The sequence below is a fragment of the Gymnoscopelus braueri genome, assembly GCF_963280865.1.
Source record: "Gymnoscopelus braueri genome assembly, chromosome: 16".
Classification (NCBI taxonomy): domain Eukaryota; kingdom Metazoa; phylum Chordata; class Actinopteri; order Myctophiformes; family Myctophidae; genus Gymnoscopelus; species Gymnoscopelus braueri.
The window spans coordinates 40,882,188-40,904,857 of record NC_137616.1 but is presented as its reverse complement, the minus strand read 5'-3'; the positions used below and the strand labels follow the sequence as shown (position 1 = coordinate 40,904,857).

At 42.0% G+C, this 22,670-nt stretch overlaps 1 protein-coding gene across 1 annotated transcript in view; it reads right to left on the bottom strand.

The window, feature by feature from the left end:
• Positions 1 to 22,424, bottom strand: part of LOC308102975 (scavenger receptor cysteine-rich type 1 protein M160-like) — a gene marked incomplete at its 5' end in the record, with an annotated part of 29,197 nt that extends 6,773 nt beyond the window's left edge. The window contains 20 exons of the mRNA XM_080452828.1: positions 1,469 to 1,681; positions 1,794 to 1,916; positions 2,241 to 2,380; positions 2,492 to 2,583; positions 3,186 to 3,479; positions 3,797 to 4,111; positions 9,726 to 10,031; positions 10,657 to 11,286; positions 11,472 to 11,768; positions 11,867 to 12,133; positions 14,446 to 14,580; positions 14,820 to 15,140; positions 16,409 to 16,708; positions 16,806 to 17,111; positions 17,624 to 17,923; positions 18,014 to 18,319; positions 19,790 to 20,033; positions 20,195 to 20,475; positions 21,292 to 21,555; positions 22,322 to 22,424. Of these exons, the coding sequence (XP_080308954.1) occupies positions 1,469 to 1,681; positions 1,794 to 1,916; positions 2,241 to 2,380; positions 2,492 to 2,583; positions 3,186 to 3,479; positions 3,797 to 4,111; positions 9,726 to 10,031; positions 10,657 to 11,286; positions 11,472 to 11,768; positions 11,867 to 12,133; positions 14,446 to 14,580; positions 14,820 to 15,140; positions 16,409 to 16,708; positions 16,806 to 17,111; positions 17,624 to 17,923; positions 18,014 to 18,319; positions 19,790 to 20,033; positions 20,195 to 20,475; positions 21,292 to 21,555; positions 22,322 to 22,424 (5,237 nt within the window). The remainder of the gene's footprint in view (positions 1 to 1,468; positions 1,682 to 1,793; positions 1,917 to 2,240; positions 2,381 to 2,491; positions 2,584 to 3,185; positions 3,480 to 3,796; positions 4,112 to 9,725; positions 10,032 to 10,656; positions 11,287 to 11,471; positions 11,769 to 11,866; positions 12,134 to 14,445; positions 14,581 to 14,819; positions 15,141 to 16,408; positions 16,709 to 16,805; positions 17,112 to 17,623; positions 17,924 to 18,013; positions 18,320 to 19,789; positions 20,034 to 20,194; positions 20,476 to 21,291; positions 21,556 to 22,321) is intronic.
• Between the last annotated feature and the right edge of the window lie 246 nt (positions 22,425 to 22,670).

Sequence of the window (22,670 nt, the reverse complement as noted above, 5' to 3'; positions counted from 1 at the left end):
GACACCATTTTTAGGAGTAATATAAAAAAGATGATGTTTTGCAAAAATCTGTCTCCTGGTGGCTCTATAATAGGGTAATATGTTAAAAGGGTGGCATTTGTTCCTCAACATAGTGTGAATGCAAAGTTTAGGGCACTGCGTTCATGATTTGGGGCACTCAAAACGGGCCACTCCTGCAAACGTGTACCGATTTGCGTGAAATTTGGATAAAATCTGAAGGAGTAATATCGAAAAATTTGTTTTACATAAATCGGCCTCCTGGTGGCGCTATACAAGGCAGATGTGAAAAATGCATGGCAAAGGTTTTTACTTAGCCTTTAGGGAGTGCGCAAACAAAGTTTTACACAGATTGGTGCAGTTATAGGTAAAAAACACGAATCGGCGTGTTATAGCGCCGGACGGACGGACGGACGGACGGACAAGGTGCAAGACATAGTCTCTGCCAGGCCATAACAATAATTTATGATTGACACATACCACTACAGCCCTCAATATTAATTGAATATGATTTCTTCAGCAATAACAATAATCCATGAACTATTATTACCAGCAGCAATAATATTTATCTTTTAGCAATTTTTAAAGGGACTACACCATGAATTTTAAAAATAATAATAATATTTAATATCATATTGCTTATGTCCCTCAAACGTTTTTCAAAAGGTTTGAGCCTAAATCAAGCCTCAGATATACTCATTCCAACTAACTTCTCTCTGGCTTATAAAACACTTTCACCTGCAATACCACATTGTCCTGTTTGGCACGGGGCGCTATTGAGCCAGTTTGTATGCATGTTATCTCCTGGTTCTGTGTGGAATAAGTAAAACAAAAAAATATGAAAAAAATAAGATTGGAACTGAAAAACGGGAGGAATTGTTCCCTGACGTGACGTCACGTCAGGGACCAAATCAGTTTGGCCTGTTTTGAGACCAATTTACAGAAAACCCCAGATTTGCTGTGAAAGCCTGAGTGTTCAAACTGGGGTATTTTTGATCATAGAAGAGAGGTAGGGGAGACCAAAAACACACAAAAAATAAGAAAAAGTTAAAATTCATGGTGTAGTCCCTTTAAGTCATAAAACTTGTGCATACAATACAACTTTGTTTTGTTGACTCAAGAGACAAAAGTAAATCTCAAAAGGATGAAGTTAAAGATATTTTCTTATTAGATTTGTACTTTTCATTTCAGTGTAATCTAGTAAGTGATTGGAGTAAACCAACAACTTTTGAGACGTACCCGTGACACATGAAATATGAGACATTCAATATAAGCATTGTGATTGTGAAAAATCTTAGCTTAATTCTATTTAATTTAATTTAAACACTTGACACTATGAATGACAATAAAATGGAATTATTGGCTTTATTCTCAAATATAAATACTATATGGGCATAGTCTATACTCAGATGAACATAAAATCCCTTTTAGGAAATTGCAATTACGGTAAAAAAAATATATATATATATACCGTGAAAGGTTTTTGCGTTGTTGAGCCAGGGCGTCTGCACAATGTAGTGGATATTTGAGCTCAATAACTTCTCCATTTGTATCTTTAAGTTGCCCATGATTGTCCATATAATACTCCACCATGACAGGCAGTGAGGCGAACCTCTCCCCACTCTCAAGATCATAGCACTCTCCTGTTTTACGGATCTTAATGTGTCTGACTGCTCCATTATACCTGTACATTTTATGATAGAGAAATTACATGATATTAGTAGCAGATTATATGTGTCAGACGGACAACATGCACAGGCTTTGAAAAAATGATTACTGACATTATCAACACTCACCGAACAGATAAAATAAAGACCCCAGATTTACTCTTAATGGGCCTGACCAAGAAGCTTCCATCCATTCCATGAGTCAACAAGAGGTATTCTGCTTCCACACGTGTGATGTTGGATCGGAACCACCTAACAGAGGAACATCATCATTGGTATAGTTAGTGGCACATAAAGTACATGTTATTAGTAGCACATAGTGTTGTTATATAATCTTGCAAACCGCTGGAGCAATCAGCTTCAAACTTTGCATGCACGCTGCCAGTAGGCCACTGAAGTACTTTTCACTGATTTGAACTTTTTCCACATGTTTTATACTTTTTGAAGCTATTTATGCAAACAATTTATAACGTTTATCAGAACAAGTTAATGGAGAATGTGAATGCAGTTTAACAGCTTCATAAACCGCTTCTAATACTGTATGCGAGAGCTTCTGGGAACTCTGGGATTACTAACACTGTGATGGATGTGAGATGAGCTCCTTGGACATCTTCTTCTGTGTCCTGGACTCCACTGGGTCCGGCTTCAGCACCAGAAACAGCAAAGTAATACTCCATCTCTATGGTCTCCATTCCTGCATTCTGCCTTCTGGCGTGCTGGAGAAACACAGCAGCAGCCCCCAACTTTAACTTACTGGATCAGATCAGTCGCTCTTAAATATAAACAGTTAACATTAACAAACTGCATTACATAGAGTTATACATTACCGTAATGAGATGATAGAGGCATCTGGATAACAGCATAAACAGCAGTAGTAGCAGCACTGTGACAATAACTCTGACAATGTCAGATGCATTGGCTGTGAGAGAAATATGTTGGAATAAAAACCAAACATTGTGTAAGAAACAAATCTCAATTTAAAAAAGTTAATTTGATCGAATTCACTTTTTCTCGTGTGTCCTGTCTGTTTGATTGAGTTTCATATTGGTACTTTAAAAGTTCATTCAATTCTAATAGAGTAGACCACTAAAGCCCTTCCACATTTTAATAACAACTATACATTAACATCATTCTTCCCCGGGCCTCTCGGTACCCTCCTATATGTTTTTTCCCCTTGTCTTAAGTGTATATAATATGTCCATTACTTCTTTCCTTTAATGTCTCTCATTTTTATCTCCTTTTGTTGTTTATTTGTCTGTTTGTTACTCGTTTTTGTTCATTGATCTATACCACTTTTATCTCATTGTTGTCTTAGTCATAGTTATCTGTAGTAAAAGCAGGTCATTGTTAACGTCAGTGATAGTCATAAATGTTTTATCCATGCATCTTGATTTAAGCTTTTTAATTTTTTGTATTTCTGCTTTGTCTAAAACATTTTTTGTAAACAGCTGAAGAACGAAAACAATTTGTAAAATGTAGTTGTACAAGTTGCCAAAACTGAAATGATTTCATTCAGGTTACCTCTGACAGTGATGTAGAGGAGCTCGCTCTCAGAGGAGAATCCATGAGGAAAAATATTGATGTGGTAAACACATCTGTAGTTCCGTTGGTGGGTGTGGTTAGCTGCAAGAAATCGGAAGTTGACAGAGTGATTGACAGTTGTCTGGGGGTGGGTTATGTTGTCTTTAGTGTCGGTGAGGTGGAAGGAGCCTCCCCGGTACTGTGGCTGGATAGAGCAGGTGATGGTGAAGTCAGAACCCTCTAACACCTGCTGCTGGTACCCAGAAACCATGATGTATGGCTTAAACAGAATATCTGCAACAAGACAGAGGTGATTTGCTGAAACATCAGATATGTAAACATGGAACAAATGCATTTGTTCTGTGCTACATGTACTGGGTTCAATCTCCAATGGGGATGTGCAAGACTAGAACAACATTTGAACAGATGCTGTGAACTGTCAGGTGAACTCCTCCACTGTCAACCCACTGTTCAGGTGGAGAGAGAGCAGCACCTTCTATAGGTCTCGCTATGAAAAATGTCACCCAAATAAACTTTCCCAAATGTTATCATAATATAGTTTTGACAAACTCTCCCCTATATATTCTTATAGTAAACACTAAGTGTGTTACCTGAACAGATCACCTCCAGTATGTCAATGGAATTCCTTCCACTGACATGCTGAGACTTCTTTGTTCCACAATCCCTTAGTGACGACTCAGACCCGGCACAGGTAGATGTAATCCTCCATACAGGCTGATCTGTAGAACCAGAACTCCTTTCTGTTGAAACAGCAGAGCCACAGTCCAGCTGTCTACACACTACAGCTGATGACTTCAGGTTCCAGTCAGACCCTACATCCACTGGTCTCCACTCTCTCTGGTGTTTCATCTCCAGTCTACCAATACAGTTACTGGCTCCTCCCACCAACCTGACATCACCAGGTTCTGTACAGATACAAGAGAGCAGTTAAATGTACAAATGTGCCATTTAGCAGACGCTCTTATCCAGAGTGACTTAAACTTAAGCAAGTTAATCACATACATAAAATTCAGAGAGACAGTGTATTTCCTCAGTAAATTAGGATCACAGTGAAACCAAGAAATCTGTAGATTAACTATAGGATACCAGGTAAACAATGAATATTTAAATTGAGCAGAAGGTGGCAGGAAGGGATACGGGGAGAGTGAAGTGCTAGGGGCTGAGGTGGAGTCAAATAAGTGAGTCTTCAGATTACGGTGGAACATTGGGAGTGAGTCTGCAGTTCTAACTGCAATGGGGAGTTAGTTCACCAGTTTGGGAGTGTCGCATATACATTACACACACAATCTGCCTAACTTTGGACTTTCACAAAACATGCTTGGAATAGGGCTTTCACCAACTAGTCGACTAGTATAACCACTAGTCAACATTGTTGGTACTAGTCGAATAATTGATTAAAAAAAATGTTTATTTTTGAGCGGTGCAACCGCTCCTATAAGAGGGTTTAGGACCCATCCGTGGTGAAAGTTTTTCTTTCCGTCGTGAAAATGTGTCTTTAGCTGTGATGCCATGCTGTGGAAAACACGCCCATAGGCTAAGCTTTGCAGGGCGTGCTGTGATTGGCTAGCGAGAAAGGTTATAATAGTTTTGGATTTTTTATTATAGTTTAGTTTTAGTTAGTTTTGACTTTTTTTTTTCTAATTCAGTTAGTTTTAGTTAGTTTTGACCAAAAAAAATCAGTTAGTTTTAGTTAGAGCGGGTTTGCTAGTTTTTATTTAGTTTCTATTTTTGTGACAACGCTTAGTTTTAGTTTAGTTTTTATTAGTTTTAGTGTTAGTTTTAGTTTTTTTTTCATACTTTGATTTTTTTGTCAGGTGCAGGATTCAACAGGTCAAAGTAAGTATTGTGTAATAAAAACTAAAACAAAAGATACCATTTAAAAATATATATCATTCAGTTACTGTTTGACAATCAACCATCCATACAACAGTCCACAAGATAGCAGCCTTAAGTGCAAAATGTACTGTGCCTGGTATAAATCAAAATAGCCATACAATATATGAACATAAACCCTTTCATGACACACACAGGGTCCAGGGGTCTCAGGTTTCCGAGGTGCTCAGAGAGGCTACCTTGTCAACAGAGGTGGACGAAGGACTCAACCCCAGTACTTGAGTAAGAGTACAGAAACGACTGGTCAAATTTACTCCACTACAAGTAAAAGTAGCTCAGTCAAAATGTTACTCAAGTAAGAGTAAAAAAGTAATTGCTTTTAAATATACTTAAGTATTCAAAAGTACATGCTTTTAAAAATACTTAAAGTACAACTAAAAGTAAAAGTAAAAGTCCTTTGAAGTCCTTGACTACCTCAAGCACTGTCCCGTCGGCAGTGGCAATGATTTACTCTGTGTTAAATACCAATACGAGCACCCACAGGAAATGTGACGGTCGGATGACTATTTTGTGATGCTTTGTAACGTGCACAGGATGCGTGATGACCCGCTCTGATACTGTGTGTTATTGTGAACAGATTTCTGTCATTCAAACTCTCTCCCTGTAATCTGCAAAGTCCTTATGCCAGTTATGGTTTCATCGTCAGCCAATAATCAAATTGTATGACTTGAAATGTAGTAAAAAAAACTAAAGGTCCTTTTGCACACTGGGACAGGTGCGTAGGAGCAGGCAGCCAGTGCATGAGACAGGAAAGAATGGTGATCGTGCACACTGTCTTCACTTACCGCAAAAAAAGTATTTTATTGCCAACTGACATTCATCAGGTATTTCTGATTAAGGGGTTAAAACTTGGTTGATGTGTGTGTGACTTGTTGTTGAGTACCCTACCCACCAAACATAATCGGCATCCTTGCCTGCAGAGATGGTGGTTGCAGAGAGGAAGGTGTTGTTTGCAAGGCATGTGGTTAGGTAATTTCTCAGTGCTAGACATGTGCTAGACATACAGCCTTCTTTGTGACCACATCCTCTACTCTCATGAGAGCAGAGGATGTTTCATTATGTACCCACACGCACAACCGCTAACTTCACCTTGTCAAAACAAGATGACGCTGACATGCACAGCGGCAAACTTCACCCTGTCAAAACAAGATGGCACAGAGACAAGTCCACTTGCTTGGTCTCCACACAAACAACCTCTGATTTCCTATACTAACACATTCTGGTCAAAATTCATGTCAGATCCTGTGGCTAGGTGAGACATGACCTTTGACACAGTCTAAATGTCTCAATAGAAGAGCAGGGAGACAAAATATAACGGCCCCAAATGTATAAGTTAAGTTGTATTAACATACTCTACCATACAGATTGGACAAAATTACATTTTATTCATTCAGAAAGCCTGCAGAAACACTTATACAAACGAAAATAGAAATGACTAAGAAACCAGAACTAAATACTATAAGATGTAACAAAGAGGCGAGCGGAGGGGGAAGCCAGAAACACGGCTAGGGTGAGAGCAGAAGTGTGGCCAATTACATTTTAGGGGAGAAAAAAGAAACAGCCAACCTAAAAGTACTCAGTACTTTACAGCCTTCATAAAAATGTACTCGAGTAAAAGTAAAATATTTGTCTTGGAAATGTACTCAAGTAAGAGTAATAAGTATCAAAAAAATCTAATACTCAAGTAAAGTACAGATACTCAGAATCTGTACTTAAGTACAGTACTCAAGTACATTTACTCCGATACTGTCCACCACTGCTTGTCAAGGTACTCGCTATCAGTGGTTGGAAAAGTACTCACATTTGTTACTTAAGTAAAAGTATCAATACTGCAATGTAGAAATACTCTGTTACAAGTAAAAGTCCGGAATTCAAAATGTACTTGAGTAAAAGCACAAAAGTATTGGTATCAAAATTACAAACAAAGGTAAAATAACTCATTCTGCAGAATGTCCAAAGCATTGCAAGCTTGTAGATCGGCTATTTTCAAATGGCCAAAATGAAGTGGGTATAATGTATGTTTTGTAATAATAATCAAAATACCTACAAAGTAACTAGTAACTAAAGTTTTCAAATAATTGTAGTGGAGTAAAAGTACCATCATTACCTCTGAGAGATGTAGTGGAGTAGAAGTAGAAAATTGGAAATACTCCAGTAAAGCAAAAGTACCTCAAAATTGTACTTAAGTGGGCTACAGTAGGCTACTTGAGTAAATGTACTTAGTTACTTTACACCGTGGTCCGTGGGGTTTTTCCCCTTGATAATTGCTCAACATTGTATCACCCGTTTGCACTACAAGGCAATTGTTATTGTCTTTCTTGCTGTTGTATTCAAATAAATCCCATATAGGACCATATTTCTCCCAACTTGTTTCTCCGTCACCATTATAAAGTAACGTGCAGTGCCGTGCAGTCAGTCAGTCAGTCAGTCAGTGCTGCTCACGTGCTACGATGCACATTGAAAACGACCGGAGTAACTCACCCCAAAACACACTCGCCCCCAATTCTTTCGCGTACCAGTGATTCTAATACCGCCGGATTTGCCCTGGGGCGACGGTGTTTTGGGGCGACTACGTCAGCGGACCAACGGTGACTGCAACTGACGTAGAACTGCGCAGGGGAAATGAATCGAATTAATTTAAATCTAAAAGGCTTATAAATATTGACAAAAACTAAAACGAAGGGCATTTTGACTATAATTTCAGTTAGTTTTAGTTAGTTTTGTAAACACACAATATAGTTTCAGTTAGTTATCGTTTTTCTTTTTTCTTTTAGTTTTTATTTAGTTTAGTTAACTGAAATGTTTTTTTCACCTTTAGTTTTCGTTATTTCGTTAGTTTTAGTTAACTATAATAACCTTGCGAGACACATGATGAAATTAACTTCAAACTTCGCAGACGCGCTGTGATTGGCTAGCGAAACGCATGATGAAATTAATAATAATGTAAAAAATCACACCCAGTGTGAAGTGGGCGGTGTGGTCACAGTGGTCATCACAGTGATGGAAGTTCACTTAAAAAAAAACAGAAATGTGTTTTTTTTAAGTGCATAGTCCCATTTATTGGGCTATGCACATGTGTCATGTTTCACTAGCCAATCACAGTCCTGAATAGACTGTGATTGGCCAATCACGGTGCAGGGTTAGGGGGGTACACTGGTGGCCAATCACAGCGCAGGATTGCGGGGTGCAAATATCCAAACCTCACATATAGGGGCGGTTTCACCGCCCAAAAATGTAAGCACGTCACTTCGCAGGACGTGCTGTGATTGGCTACCGAGATGCATGATGAAATTAATAACTCATAAATAGCACCGCTCACTTTTTTGCATTGTTTTAAAGCCATTACTATTATTATTATCCTCCTGCCTTTATTTTTGCCAGACCCAGGGGGTCGGCCTACATGAGGCTTTGTCGGTCGGTCTGTCCCTCTTTTCCTACCTGTCCCTCTTTTCCTACATGTCCCCTTGATTGGCCAAGCTTCGCGCGACGTATCTTCAGATTTCAACCACTAGGGGTCTGGCAGTGCTCCGAGGAGCACTTTTTCTAGTTTATCTAAAGGGGGTCAAAAGTATGCAATAACCCCCTTTTGAGGATCCTTGGAGGCGCTGCTGTGCTGCTGTGCTGCTGTACCAGAAGCGCTTCCCTTAAACGGCATAGAAAATAAAGGCAGGAGGATAATAATAATAGTAATGGCTTTGAAACAATGGCACCAACAAACACTTTTTTTTTTATAGGTAATTTAGACTAGTCGACTACCACTGGGTCAAATTAGTCAACCAGTAAAAATATGTAGTCGTGAAAGCCCTAGCTTGGAACACACAAACTCAAACATGAACTCATTGCACTGACACCAGACCCAGGCAACACAGATTTTCTGTCAGGGCAGGGGTATACAACAGATGGCCATTGACCTCAGACAGAATAACAGCACCTTGGCACGCACACACGTGCACATTGGGGCTCATCCATGTCCATTCACATATACACGCACACGCACTTAAACATAACAAGCACACATATTCAGACCAAGAACACACATACATTTGTGCACACACACACACACACACACAGAAGAACATCCATGTAGTATGTACGCATTGACTATATAAGCTCTGACAAAGTACGGAGATTCACTTCTGGGACTGGTCTACCATAAAGTCATCATTTGTGTACCCAATTGTAAATCTTCTTCCCAGATAAATTAACCATTGAGGAAGAAACCGCCTTGATTCTCAACTTTCTTCACAAGGCTAGACTTTCCCACAGAATGTGCTTCACCACAGGAGCAAAGAGGGAGAAGAGTCTGGGCCGTGTGGAGCGTTGTCTCAGGTGTTTTAAGGAAGGTTCAGACAGACTCCCTGTGTTAGCTGATTTGAAGGATTGTTAAGGTTTGTAGTGTTGGATCAGGCTTTGAAGGTAAGGAGGTGCCATGCCTTTGGTTGCCTTAAGCCAACATCAGTGTTTTGTTCTCGGTGCAGGCAGTAACTAAGAGCCAATGGAGGGAACGGAAAAGGGGGGAAACGGTTGAAACCCCAACAACCTTGTCAGGTGTTTATAGTTGAGGCCTGAGGTATACTATTTATTAAAAAATAACGATAAAAAACTAAAGTGTAGCTTGTCTTTTACCTGAGCAGGTGAGTTCAACAGCCTTTTCAGGTGAGGAGGTGTTTTTAGTTGAGCTTGAAGTTCCACAGTCCAGGAGAACAGACTCATTGCCTTCACACTGGAACTTTTTGGTCCACATTGAAGCGTTCACGTCTCCATAGAGCGCCCCCTGGAGGACTGAAGGAACCCCACAGCCAAGCTGCCTACAGACCACCTCTGCATCCTGCTGGTCAAAGACACCTTCAAACACTGAGACCCACGACTGATTAGACTTTACCTCCACTCTGCCTGAACATGAACTAGTCCCATTCACCAGCCTCACAGAGTCTGGGAGAGAGAGAGAGAGAGAGAGAGAGAGAGAGAGAGAGAGAGAGAGAGAGAGAGAGAGAGAGAGAGAGAGAGAGAGAGGCAGGGGCATATAAGTATATATTATATACAATACATTAAATAAGACACCATAGAGATTGCTGTCATTTTTTAAATCATTGGGCCTGATTCACTAAGCTGGTCGTAAATAACGTGTAAATAAAGTGACTAAAGGGGTGGGTAAATCCCTCAAATGTGCGGATCAAGCACATTCCCAAGAAGTTCATTTGCATTGTTCCACGCCCCTTTTCACACCATAAAAGCCAACAGGAAATGAAATATCCAACTACAACTTCAAATTGCTGAACAATGCTGCCATGTCCATTTATTATAAGTGACTTTGGGCTTATTGAGGTTTGGTACTATTTTAATGGATTTAGCATGAAGAATAAAGCATTTAAAGACATACGCAAGCTTTGATCCCATGTAAGTCTGCCTCCGAGCAGACGTGAGAATGAGCGGACCTCCCGCAAAATTAACCGACAGAAAGAGATGAATCAGACTACTAACGTGGGAAGTTGCGTAAATTCCTTTACGTTCAAAATATGGGCGTAAACAGCTTAGTGAATCGGGCCCAATGTGTTACCTGAGCAGATCAGCTCCAGTCTGTCAGTGGAATTAAGAGACTTCTTTGTTGCACACTCCCTTAGTGAAGACTCAAACCCAACACAGGAAGATGCAATCCTCCATACGGGTTGATCGATAGAACCAGATATCCTTTCTGTTGAAACAGCAGAGCCACAGTCCAGCTGTCTACACACTATAGCTGATGATTTCAGGTTCCAGTCAGACCAAACCACTGGTTTCCACTCTCTTTGGTGTTTCATCTCCAGTATACCAGTACAGTTACTGGTTCCTCCGACCAACCTGACATCATCAGGTCCTGGGTGTTTAGTAGTTTGACTTTTACCGGAGCAGGTGAGCCCAACAGCCTTGTCGGGTGAGCAGGTGTTTCTAGTTGAGTCTGAGGTTCTACAGTCCAGGAGAACAGACTCATTGCCTTCACACTGGAACTCTTTGGTCCACATTGGAGCATTCACGTCTCCATAGAGCGCCCCCTGGAGGACTGAAGGAGCCCCACATTCAAGCTCCCTACAGACCACCTCTGCATCCTGCTGGTCAAAGTCACCTTCACATACTGAGACCCAAGTCTGATTAAACTTCACATTCACTCTGCCTGAACATGAACTAGTCCCATTCACCAACCTCACAAAGTCTGAAGAGAGGAGAGAGAGAGAGAGAGAGAGAGAGAGAGAGAGAGAGAGAGAGAGAGAGAGAGAGAGAGATAGAGAGAGAGAGAGAGAGAGAGAGAGGAGGGGGCATATACGTATTTTATTATGTACAGTACATTAAACAAGACACCATGGAGATTGCTTTCAGTTTTTTAAGTCATTCTGTTACCTGAACAGATCAGCTCCAGTCTGTAAATTGAATTAAGAGACTCCTTTGTTCCACACTCCCTTAGTGAAGACTCAAACCCATCACAGGAAGATGTAAATCTCCATACGGGTTGATCGATAGAACCAGAACTCCTTTCTGTTGAAATAATAGAGCCACAGTCCAGCTGTCTACAGACCATAGCTGATGATTTCAGGTTCCAGTCAGACACAACCACTGGTTTCCACTCTCTCTGGTGTTTCATCTCCAGTATACCAGTACAGTTACTGGTTCCTCCCACCAACTTGACATCACCAGGCCCTGGGTTTGTACAGAGACAAGATGTGGGCAGTAAACATCAAATATCCTATTTAATTATAAAATAATGATCCAAAGTAAAAGAGTAGTTTGACTTTTACCTGAGCAGGTGAGTCCAAGAGCCTTGCCAGGTGAGCAGGTGTTTCTAGTTGAGTCAGAGGTAACACAGTCCAGGAGAACAGACTCATTGCCTTCACACTGGAACTCTGCGGTCCACATTGGCACATTCAAGTCTCCATAGAGCGCCCCCTGGAGGACTGAAGGAACCCCACAGTCAAGCTCCCTACAGACCACCTCTGCATCCTGCTGGTCAAAGTCACCTTCACACACTGAGACCCATGACCAATAAGACTTTACCTCCACTCTGCCTGAACATAAATTAATCCCATTGACCAACCTCACAGACTCTGGAGAGAGAGAGAGAGAAAGAGAGAGAGAGAGAGAGAGAGAGAGAGAGAGAGAGAGAGAGAGAGAGAGAGAGAGAGAGAGAGAGAGAGAGAGAGAGAGAGAGAGAGAGATAGTTTAAGTTGATGCCAAGTTGATTGATATTAGATGCCATAGATCCATCTGTCTTTGGAAGTGAAAAAAGATTTGCCTGTATTTTGTTTGTTTAAATAGTAATGGCATGCACATTCTTCCAGTGCATGCAGGCCTTGTTGACGAGATTAACAGAAGAGATTTTGGAGCTCTGGCTCAAAAAAGTTTTTGAATATTTTACCAGGTAAATTATTAAAATCCAGCTGCAAACAGCTTGCTTCTGCAAGTTAAAAACGTTAAAACGTTAAAACGTTTTTTACACACAAAAATAAATACAAATATAGCTGCAAGCAGCGATAAGCGGGGCCAGGGAATGCAGAAAGAAAAAAGAAAGAAGCAATGATAAGTAATATGCACAATAAGCCATAGAAACATAGAAGAATGAACTTGAGAGAAAGAAGACCATGCAATTAACAAATGAGCATTTTAAACCCTCACTAACCCTATTGGCATGATACTGACCATGATACTGACATGATACTGACCATGATACTGACATGACACATGATACTGACATGATACTGACCATGATACTGACATGTTACTGAACACGATACTGACATGATACTGACATGATACTGACCATGATACTGACATGATACTGACATCATGATACCTCATGTTTAACCTCATGTTTAACCGCAATACAATCAGGGCCACAGAGATCTGCTTTCATACTGGAGGGCTGTCAGCCGTATCATTTACATGGGCTAGACCGTGTACATTTTTGATATTGCCAAATTTGATAGGCATATCTTCCATTTTTTACTGGAATTTCTTCAATTTTAGTGTAGTTCTGGTGTTGTTTTGCTTTTGTTGTTGTTGTTGTTGTTGTTAATGATGCATGTTTTTTTTATTGGCTATATCCCCCAACCCCCTTGCCTTTTTGACAAGCATTTCCTCTTGTCTGACAAGGTTTTATTTTTTTCCCTACATTTTGGTGTAGGCCTTTTATGGTGTTTATATGATGTTAAAAAAGTTGATACTGTCATGATATTGGCATGATACTGACATGATACTGACCATGATACTGACCATGATACTACCATGATACTGACATGATATTGACATGATACTGACCATGATACTGACCATGATACTAACATGATACTGACCATGATACTGACCATGATACTACCATGATACTTCCATGATACTGACATGATATTGACATGATACTGACATGATACTGACATGGTACTGACCATGATACTGACCATGATACTAACATGATACTGACACTTGCCATGAAACTGAGCATGATGCTGACCATGACACTGACCATGATACTGATACTGATTATAAGATGTAACACTTTTCTCAACAATTTGACCAGTTATGGCCCGGACGGCTGGCGTGGCGGTCCGGGCACAGCGTGTCGCGGGTTCGACTCCCGATCCCGACGGACTTTGCTGCGTGTCACTTCCATCTCTCTCTCCCCATTTCCTCTCAGACTACTGTATACTATCTAATAAAAGGCAGATAAAGCCAAAAACAATTATATAAAAAAAAAATCTTAATGTAACAAATTATTACGTTATTATATTATGCAAAAACCCGTTATTGCGCTATCGCTCATGATTTTATTACATTATGAGCTTTTATGACATTTAGTTTATTATATTATGAACTGTTATTACGCCGTTATTACATTTTGAGTTGCTACAAGGTGCTCTATAGCACCAAGATGGCCACCAGGGGAAAGGGGCGGGCAAGTTTCTGATAGTAATTTCTCCCCATTATGTTCAGTTGTGTGTGTTCAGAGATGTTATTAATAATTGGAAATTAAAAATGTATGTTTCCTGCATTTTTTGTTAATGGGGAACATAGAACCTTTTTTGGGGTAAACGGGGAACATAGAACCTTTTTTTAGGTAAAAGGGGAACATAGAACCCAGGGAACATAGAACCTTTTTTGGTAAGTGGGGAACATAGAACCTTTTTTGCGGGGAACATAGAATCTGGGGAACATAGAACCTGGGGAACATAGGTACGGTCCCCTTAATATTAGGGTGGCGAAGCTTAGTGAACGGTCTATAACATTTGTTTGCGGTTGCTTTTCGGGACCGGAAGTTCCAAAATGGTGGATCTGGATTTGCCGAAAAAAATGCTTCAAAACAGGGTCTTTTAAGTCACTGTGTTACCTGAGCAGATCAGCTCCAGTCTGTAAATGGAATTAAGAGACTCCTTTGTCGAACACTCCCTTCGTGAAGACTCAAACCCAACACAGGAAGATGTAAACCTCCATACGGGTTGATCGATAAAACCAGAACTCCTTTCTATTGAAACAGCAGAGCCACAGTCCAGCTGTTTACACACTAAAGATGATGACTTCAGGTTCCAGTCAGACCCAACCACTGGTCTCCACTCTCTCTGGTGTTTCATCTCCAGTATACCTGTACATTTATTGGTTCCTCCCATCAACCTGACATCATCAGGCTCTGTATAGAGACAAGAGAGTAAACAATACAAATTTGAAATAAAACAATAATCCCAACCAAATGTTTTTGTCTTTTACCTGAGCAGATGATTCCAACAGCCTTGTCAGGTGCACAGGTGTTTCTAATTGAGCCTGAGGTTCCACAGTCCCGGAGAAACAACTCATTGCCTTCACATTGGAACTTTTTGGTCCACATTAGCTCATTCCACCATTGAGTATTCATGTCTTTAAAGAAGGCCCCCATGATGACTGAAGGAGCCCCACAGCCAAGCTGCCTACAGACCACCTCTGCATCCTGCTGGTCAAAGTCACCTTCACATACTGAGACCCATGACTGTTCAGACTTCACCTCCACTCTGCCTGAACATGCACCAGTCCCATTGACCAACCTCACAGAGTCTGGGAGAGAGAGAGAGAGAGAGAGAGAGAGAGAGAGAGAGAGAGAGAGAGAGAGAGAGTCAAGGCAAGAGAACAGGCTTCACAGGTTGTACTTTTTGTGTGTGTGTGTGTGTGTGTGTGTGTGTGTGTGTGTGTGTGTGTGTGTGTGCGTGTGTGTGTGTGCGTGTGCGTGTGCGTGTGTGCGTGTGCGTGTGTGTGTGTGTGTGCGTGATATTTTTATATTTGGCAGCTTGGGCCATGTCCACAGGCTGGTGGTCAGGGGCTTGAGGATTATGGGGTTGTCCAAGTGTAAGGCAAAGCAGCTTGCAAAATATTGCTCAATCTCCTCCATTATAGGCAGGCGATCTATTTGGAGGAGAAGGTGCTTCCTGTACCCATATTTTTTCTCCGGTGTTGGTAATATGGCAGACTGAAGTGTATGACCAATGTTAACTGTGAATAAGTTCATGCGCATTTGTTGTTTATATTCTGAACTTGTTTGGATTGAAGCACTGTGACAGATGTTGTTTCGAGTGTGCGGGACATCAAAAGCAACTGAAAAATATTTGTGCCCCTGTAATGTATTTTATAAATGTGGACTCAAATAAAGAAATGGAAATGCTATTCAGCACTGCAGTTCTCATTAATGGCCTAGAAGGTGTCACTATTTCCCCCATGCTGGTTGCAGGAGAAATACCATACCATTGATTAAAATGGAGATTTGAACGGACCTTACACTTGATTTTATTACCTTAGTAATCATTGTCTTTATGCGTTCAGTTACTAGTTTAAAGTCTTCTTTCATTTATTATGATATATGCTTTTGTAAATTATGGTTCAGTTCATTTTAATTTGATGATAAAGTAGAGTATGCTTCTAGGGCTGATACTAGTTCTACTGAGTGATGACACTGCACTTAAGCCAAGCCACCAGCCAATAACATTCGTTTCCGGTTGCATTTCGGGACCGGAAATTCCGAGATGGAGGATTTGAATTTGCTAAAATAGTTTCTTCAAAACGGGTTTGTAGAGACCAATGCTCCCTTCGCCCATACTTTTTTTTCAGTCTATGGTACAAATATGGTCGTTTATGTGCATTTTTGGCCAATAAAAACATCAAAACGTCAAACCACAATTAGAAAGAAAGAGAGATAACATAGGTAAAACTAAAGAGCAAACAGAATACAATGCTATCATCATCAGTCTCACTCTTTAAAAACACACACACACACACGCACACAAACTAACACGCGCACACACACACACACACACACACACACACAAACACACCTGAACAGATCACTTCCAGTCTTTCAGTGGAAAGCGTAGACTGCTTTGTTACACACTCCATCAGTGAAGACTCAGACCCGACACAGGAAGATGTAATCCTCCATACGTGTTGATCCGTAGAACCAGAACTCCTTTCTATTGAAACAACAGAGCCACAGTCCAGTTGTCTACACATTACAGCTGATGACTTCAGGTTCCAGTCAGACCCAACAATCACAGGTCTCCACTTTCTCTGGTCTTCCATCTCCAGTCTACCAGTACAGTTACTGGCTCCTCCCACCAACCTGATATCATCAGGCTCTGTACAGACAAAAGAGACTAAGCAGTAAAAAAAAATGTGTACATATTTTTCATTATAATGTAATAATCCAAAGCAAAAGCATAGTTTGTCTTTTACCTGAGCAGGTGAGTTCAACAGCCTTGTCGGGTGAGCTGGTGTTTCTAGTTGAGTCTGAGGTTCTACAGTCCAGGAGAACAGACTCATTGCCTTCACACTGGAACTCTTTGGTCCACATTGAAGTGTTCACGTCTCCATAGAGCGCCCCCTGGAGGACTGAAGGAGACCCACAGCCAAGCTCCCTACAGACCACCTCTGTATCCTGCTGGTCAAAGTCACCTTCACACACTGAGACCCACGACTGTTCAGACTTCACCTCCAGTCTGCCTGAACATGAACTAGTCCCATTGACCAACCTCACAAAGTCTGGAGAGAGAGAGAGAGAGAGAGAGAGAGAGAGAGAGAGAGAGAGAGAGAGAGAGAGAGAGAGAGAGAGAGAGAGAGAGAGAGAGAGAGAGAGAGAGAGGGAGAAAGGGAGAGAAAGGGAGAGAAAGGAGTAAGGAGAGAGTGTGCATTTGTGGGAAAAGTCACAGACTTAAAACATTGTGATCAATAGAAACAAGTGGTGGTATAACTCTACCACAATGGAAATAAGCTCTCAAGTTTTTTTTGTATTTTATCTTTTCACAGATATGTACAAATATATGGTAATTGATATGCATTTTTTGTCAATAAAAACATAAAGGTGTCAAACCACAATACACACAGAGAGAAAGAGAGATAATAGTGAGACTAAAGAGTAAACAGAATACAATGCTGTCATCATCTTCATCATCAAGTCTCACACACACACACACATACGCACACACACACGCACACGCACACGCACACGCGCACACGCACACGCGCACACGCACGCACGCACATACGTACAATACCTGAACAGATCACTTCCAGTCTTTCAGTGGAAAGCAGAGACTCCTTTGTTACACACTCCATCAGTGAAGACTCAGACCCGACACAGGAAGATGTAATCATCCATACATATTGATCTGTAGAACCAGAACTCCTTTTTATTGAAACAGCAGAGCCACAGCCCAGTTGTCTACACATTACAGCTGATAACGTCAGGTTCCAGTCAGACCCAACATCCACAGGTGTCCATTCTCTCTGGTCTTCCATCTCCAGTGTACCAGTACATTTACTGGCTCCTCCCACCAACTTGATATCATTAGGCTCTGTACAGACACAAGAAAGTTCACAGAATGTTTTTTTATATAAATGTCATTATAAAATAATCCAAATCAAAAGTGTAGTTCATCTTTTACCTGAGCAGGTGAGTCCAACAGCCTTGTCAGGTGAGCAGGTGATTCTAGTTGAGTCTGAGGTTCTACAGTCCAGGAGAACAGACTCATTGCCTTCACACTGGAACTCTTTGGTCCACATTGAAGCGTTCACGTTTCCATAGAGCGCCCCCTGGAGGACTGAAGGAGACCCACAGCCAAGCTGCCTACAGACCACCTCTGCGTCCTGCTGGTCAAAGTCACCTTCACACACTGAGACCCACCACTGGTTAGACTTCACCTCCACTCTGCCTGAACATGAACTAGTCCCTTTCACCAGCCTCACAGAGTCTGGGAGAGAGAGAGAGAGAGAGAGAGAGAGAGAGGAGTAAAAAACAGGAGAAAAATATTTTGTGACCGTGCGTGCGTGCGTGCGTGCGTGCGTGCGTGCGTGCGTGCGTGCGTGCGTGCGTGCGTGCGTGCGTGCGTGCGTGCGTGCGTGCGTGCGTGCGTGCGTGCGTGCGTGCGTGCAGATTTGTGCATGTTTTGCACAAATCTGTAAAAGGCCCATGTGAAAAATTTGGGGCAGAGGCTCTGCTGTGGCATCCAGGGAGTGTGTGTGCACAGTTTCGCTGCGATCAAGCCAACGGTGCCGGAGATTAGCTGTACACAGACAGAATGACTCACGGACGGACCGACGGACAGACAGGGGGCAAAACATACTCTCTCCATGCCTTTCGGCCTGGCGGAGACAATAAGCTCTCAAGTTTTTTTGTATTTTATCATTTGACAGATATGTACTATTTTTATAGATATATACATTTTTGTCAATAAAAACATAAAGATATCCACAATACACACAGAAAGACAGATAACATAGTGAGACTAAAGAGTAAACAGAATACAATGCCATCATCATCTTCATCATCAAGTCTCACACACATAAGTACACACACACACGCACGCGCACGCACGCGCGCACGCACGCACGCACGCACGCACGCACGCACACACACACACACACACACACACACACACACACACACACACACACACACACACACACACACACACACACACACACACACACACACACACACACACACACACACACAGGTTTGTATTAATATACTTGTGAGGACATCAAAATTATAGAAGAGCATTGAAAATAGCTTATATAAATATAGCCGAAGAATTTCAGAAGAATGGCAGATAGATTTTTCGGTGTGTGTGACATCACCGCACAACTACGTTTAAAACGGGGAAAGTTGTAACCCGTCCCCAACCACGAAAACTAACCTCTAAATGTCTAATCCTAACCCTAAGCCCAACCTGAGTCTCTTCCTAATCGTAAACCTAACTGTAAAATCTGTTTTAACCATAAAACATCCATTTCTCTTGTGAAGACCAGGAAAATGGTCCTCACAATGTCTATTTCTCAAATTCTGGTGACTTGTGGGGACATATGGTCCTCATGAGTATAGTAATACGCACGCGCACACACACACACACACACACACACACACACACACACACACACACACACACACACACACACACACACACACACACACACACACACACACAGACAGACAGACAGACAGACAGACACACACACACACACACACACACACACACACACACACACACACACACACACACACACACACACAGACAGACAGACAGACAGACAGACAGACAGACAGACAGACAGACAGACAGACAGACAGACAGACAGACAGACAGACAGACAGACAGACAGACAGACAGACAGACAGACAGACAGACAGACAGACAGACACGCACACATACGTACAATACCTGAACAGATCACTTCCAGACTGTATTTAGAATGGCTAGACTCCTTTGTTACACACTCCCTCAGTGAAGACTCAGACCCGACACAGGAAGATGTAATCATCCATACATGTTGACCTGTAGAACCAGAACTCCTTTCTATTGAAACAACAGAACCACAGTCCAGCTGTCTACACACTACAGCTGATGACTTCAGGTTCCAGTCAGACCCAACATGCACTGGTCTCCATTCTCTCTGGTCTTCCATCTCCAGTCTACCAGTACATCCTCCAACCAACCTGATATCATCAGGTTCTGTACAGACACAAGAGAGTACGCAGAATGTTTTATATATAAATGCCATTATAAAATAACCTAAACCAAAAGAGTAGTTTATCTTTTACCTGAGCAGGTGAGTTCAACAGCCTTGTCAGGTGAGCAGGTGTTTATAGTTGAGTCTGAGGTTCTACAGTCCAGGAGAACAGACTCACTGCCTTCACAGTGGAACTCTTTGGTCCACATTGGAGCGTTCATGTCTCCATAGAGCGCCCCCTGGAGGACTGAAGGAGCCCCACATTCAAGCTCCCTACAGACCACCTCTGCATCCTGCTGGTCAAAGTCACCTTCACACACTGACACCCACGACTGATTAGACTTCACCTCCACTCTGCCTGAACATGAACTAGTCCCATCCACCAACCTCACAGAGTCTGGGATTGAGAGAGAGAGAGAGAGAGAGAGAGAGAGAGAGAGAGAGAGAGAGAGAGAGAGAGAGAGGTGGGCACTAGGGACATCTGGGCACCAGGAGGAGTGGGCACTATGTGCACTGCCTGTGAGATTGTATTCTTCATTAACAATGATTATTAACACCAGTTTTCCCGGTGCCCAGTCTTCCTGGTGCCCAGATTTCCCTAGCGCCCATGCACCCTAAGTGCCCACTCTTCCAAGTGCCCACAAGTCCCTAATGCCCACTCGTAGGAGCCCAGTTATCCCTAGTGCCCAGAATGTTTTGGTGCCCACCTATCCTTGCTGTTACCGTTACTACATAAATACACACTGCAGTGATGCTGTGATCAGCAACACGTTGTTGCATACATGCCGATACCGTGGTGGCGTCGGGGCTTAAACCCACACCCGAAAGTGAGTGGGGGGTTTTACTGTGTGTGTGTGTGTGTGTGTGTGTGTGTAAATACCAAAAGTAAAAGTACTCGTTATGCAGAAGGTCCCATTTCACAAGTTTTCAAATGTATAAAAATCCTTTGAAAATAGCAGATCTACAAGCTCACATAACACAATTATGTATTTGATTTATTTGACGCAGCTGGCGTGAGCCGGAAGTGGATCGGTTGCTACGCGATGCAACAGATGTGTAAACTGATTATGGGTGACATTGAGTGGTTATATTTGCGTATAAATAAAGGCTATATTTACATCTTCTAAATGTAACCTAAAAAATCCTTATATGGTTATTGTTGAGTATAACTGAGTATAAAATCATTATTAATTGAAATAAAATTCATATTTACCTGCACAAACAACACCAGCATCTTCACTGTGTTTACATTTGTGGGATCCAAATGGAATCCTCCTGCACTGTGAAAGGTGTGACTCACTGCCTGAACACCTGACCTCCATGATTTCTCCATCACCCTGTCCAAAGTGGGCTTTTCCTGGTGCTGACAGAGCTGGTCCACAGCCTAACTGTCTACACACAACCTGGGCATCATCCAGATCCCAACCATCATCACACACCGTCCTCCATCTGTAATAGTAGTACACCTCCACTCTGCCTGAACAGGAGTTTGAATCACCGACCAGCCTCACAGAATAATCACCTGAATGAGAAGAAAAATATTAAATTGTGTGTGTGTGTGTGTGTGTGTGTGTGTGTGTGTGTGTGTGTGTGTGTGTGTGTGTGTGTGTGTGTGTGTGTGTGTGTGTGTGTGTGTGTGTGTGCGTGCGTGCGTGTGTGTGTGTGTGTGTGTGTGTGTGTGTGTGTGTGTGTGTGTGTGTGTGTGTGTGTGTGTGTGTGTGTGTGTAGGATTGGAAAACAGTAGGATTGGAAAACCGGTCAGTTTGAAAAAGGTGCACTCGTTTTCACCGACGGAGGCGCGCCGTCTGAAGGTGACTTGAGCCACGAGTCACCTTCAGACTTTTTTTCCGTCCAGCAATTATACACACTTATATAAATGTCAACATTGAACACCAAAACTCACATCCTCTGGAAGTTTGTTCCAACTATGTGTAACATAAAAACTAAATCCTGCCTGAACAGGTTTTGTTTTAGTTAGTAGACCAGTCCTGGAAGACCTGAGAGTCCCAGGGTCAAAATGACAAACAAACCAGAGACGTTTTTTTTTGCATTCATAATGCAACCTTGCGGTTCCCATCCGGCCGCTCTATCGGCCACTCTACCCCTGGGCCACTGCCGCCAAATATAACGTGACGCCAGAGGTCAGCCTGCCGGCCCGTCCTCCCTTTAGCCAATTTTAATAAAGGATAGGATGACAACACACTTACAAACATAATTATTAATAAATAAAAAATCATATTTACCTGCTGCACAAACAACACCAGCATCTTCACTGTGTTTACAGTTGTGGTATCCAATCCCCCTATGGCTGCACTGTGAAAGGTGTGACTCACTGCCTGAACACATGACCTCATCCAACAAAATGTCTCCATCACCCCGTCCGAAGTGGGCTTCCCCTGGTGCTGACTGAGCTGGTCCACAGCCTAACTGTCTACACACAACTTGGGCATCATCCAGATCCCAATTATCATCACACACCGTCCCCCAGCTGCCACGGTAGTACACCTCCACTCTGCCTGAACAGGGGTTTGAACCACCGACCAGCCTCACTGAATAATGAACTGAATGAGAAGAAAAACAATAAAACATGAC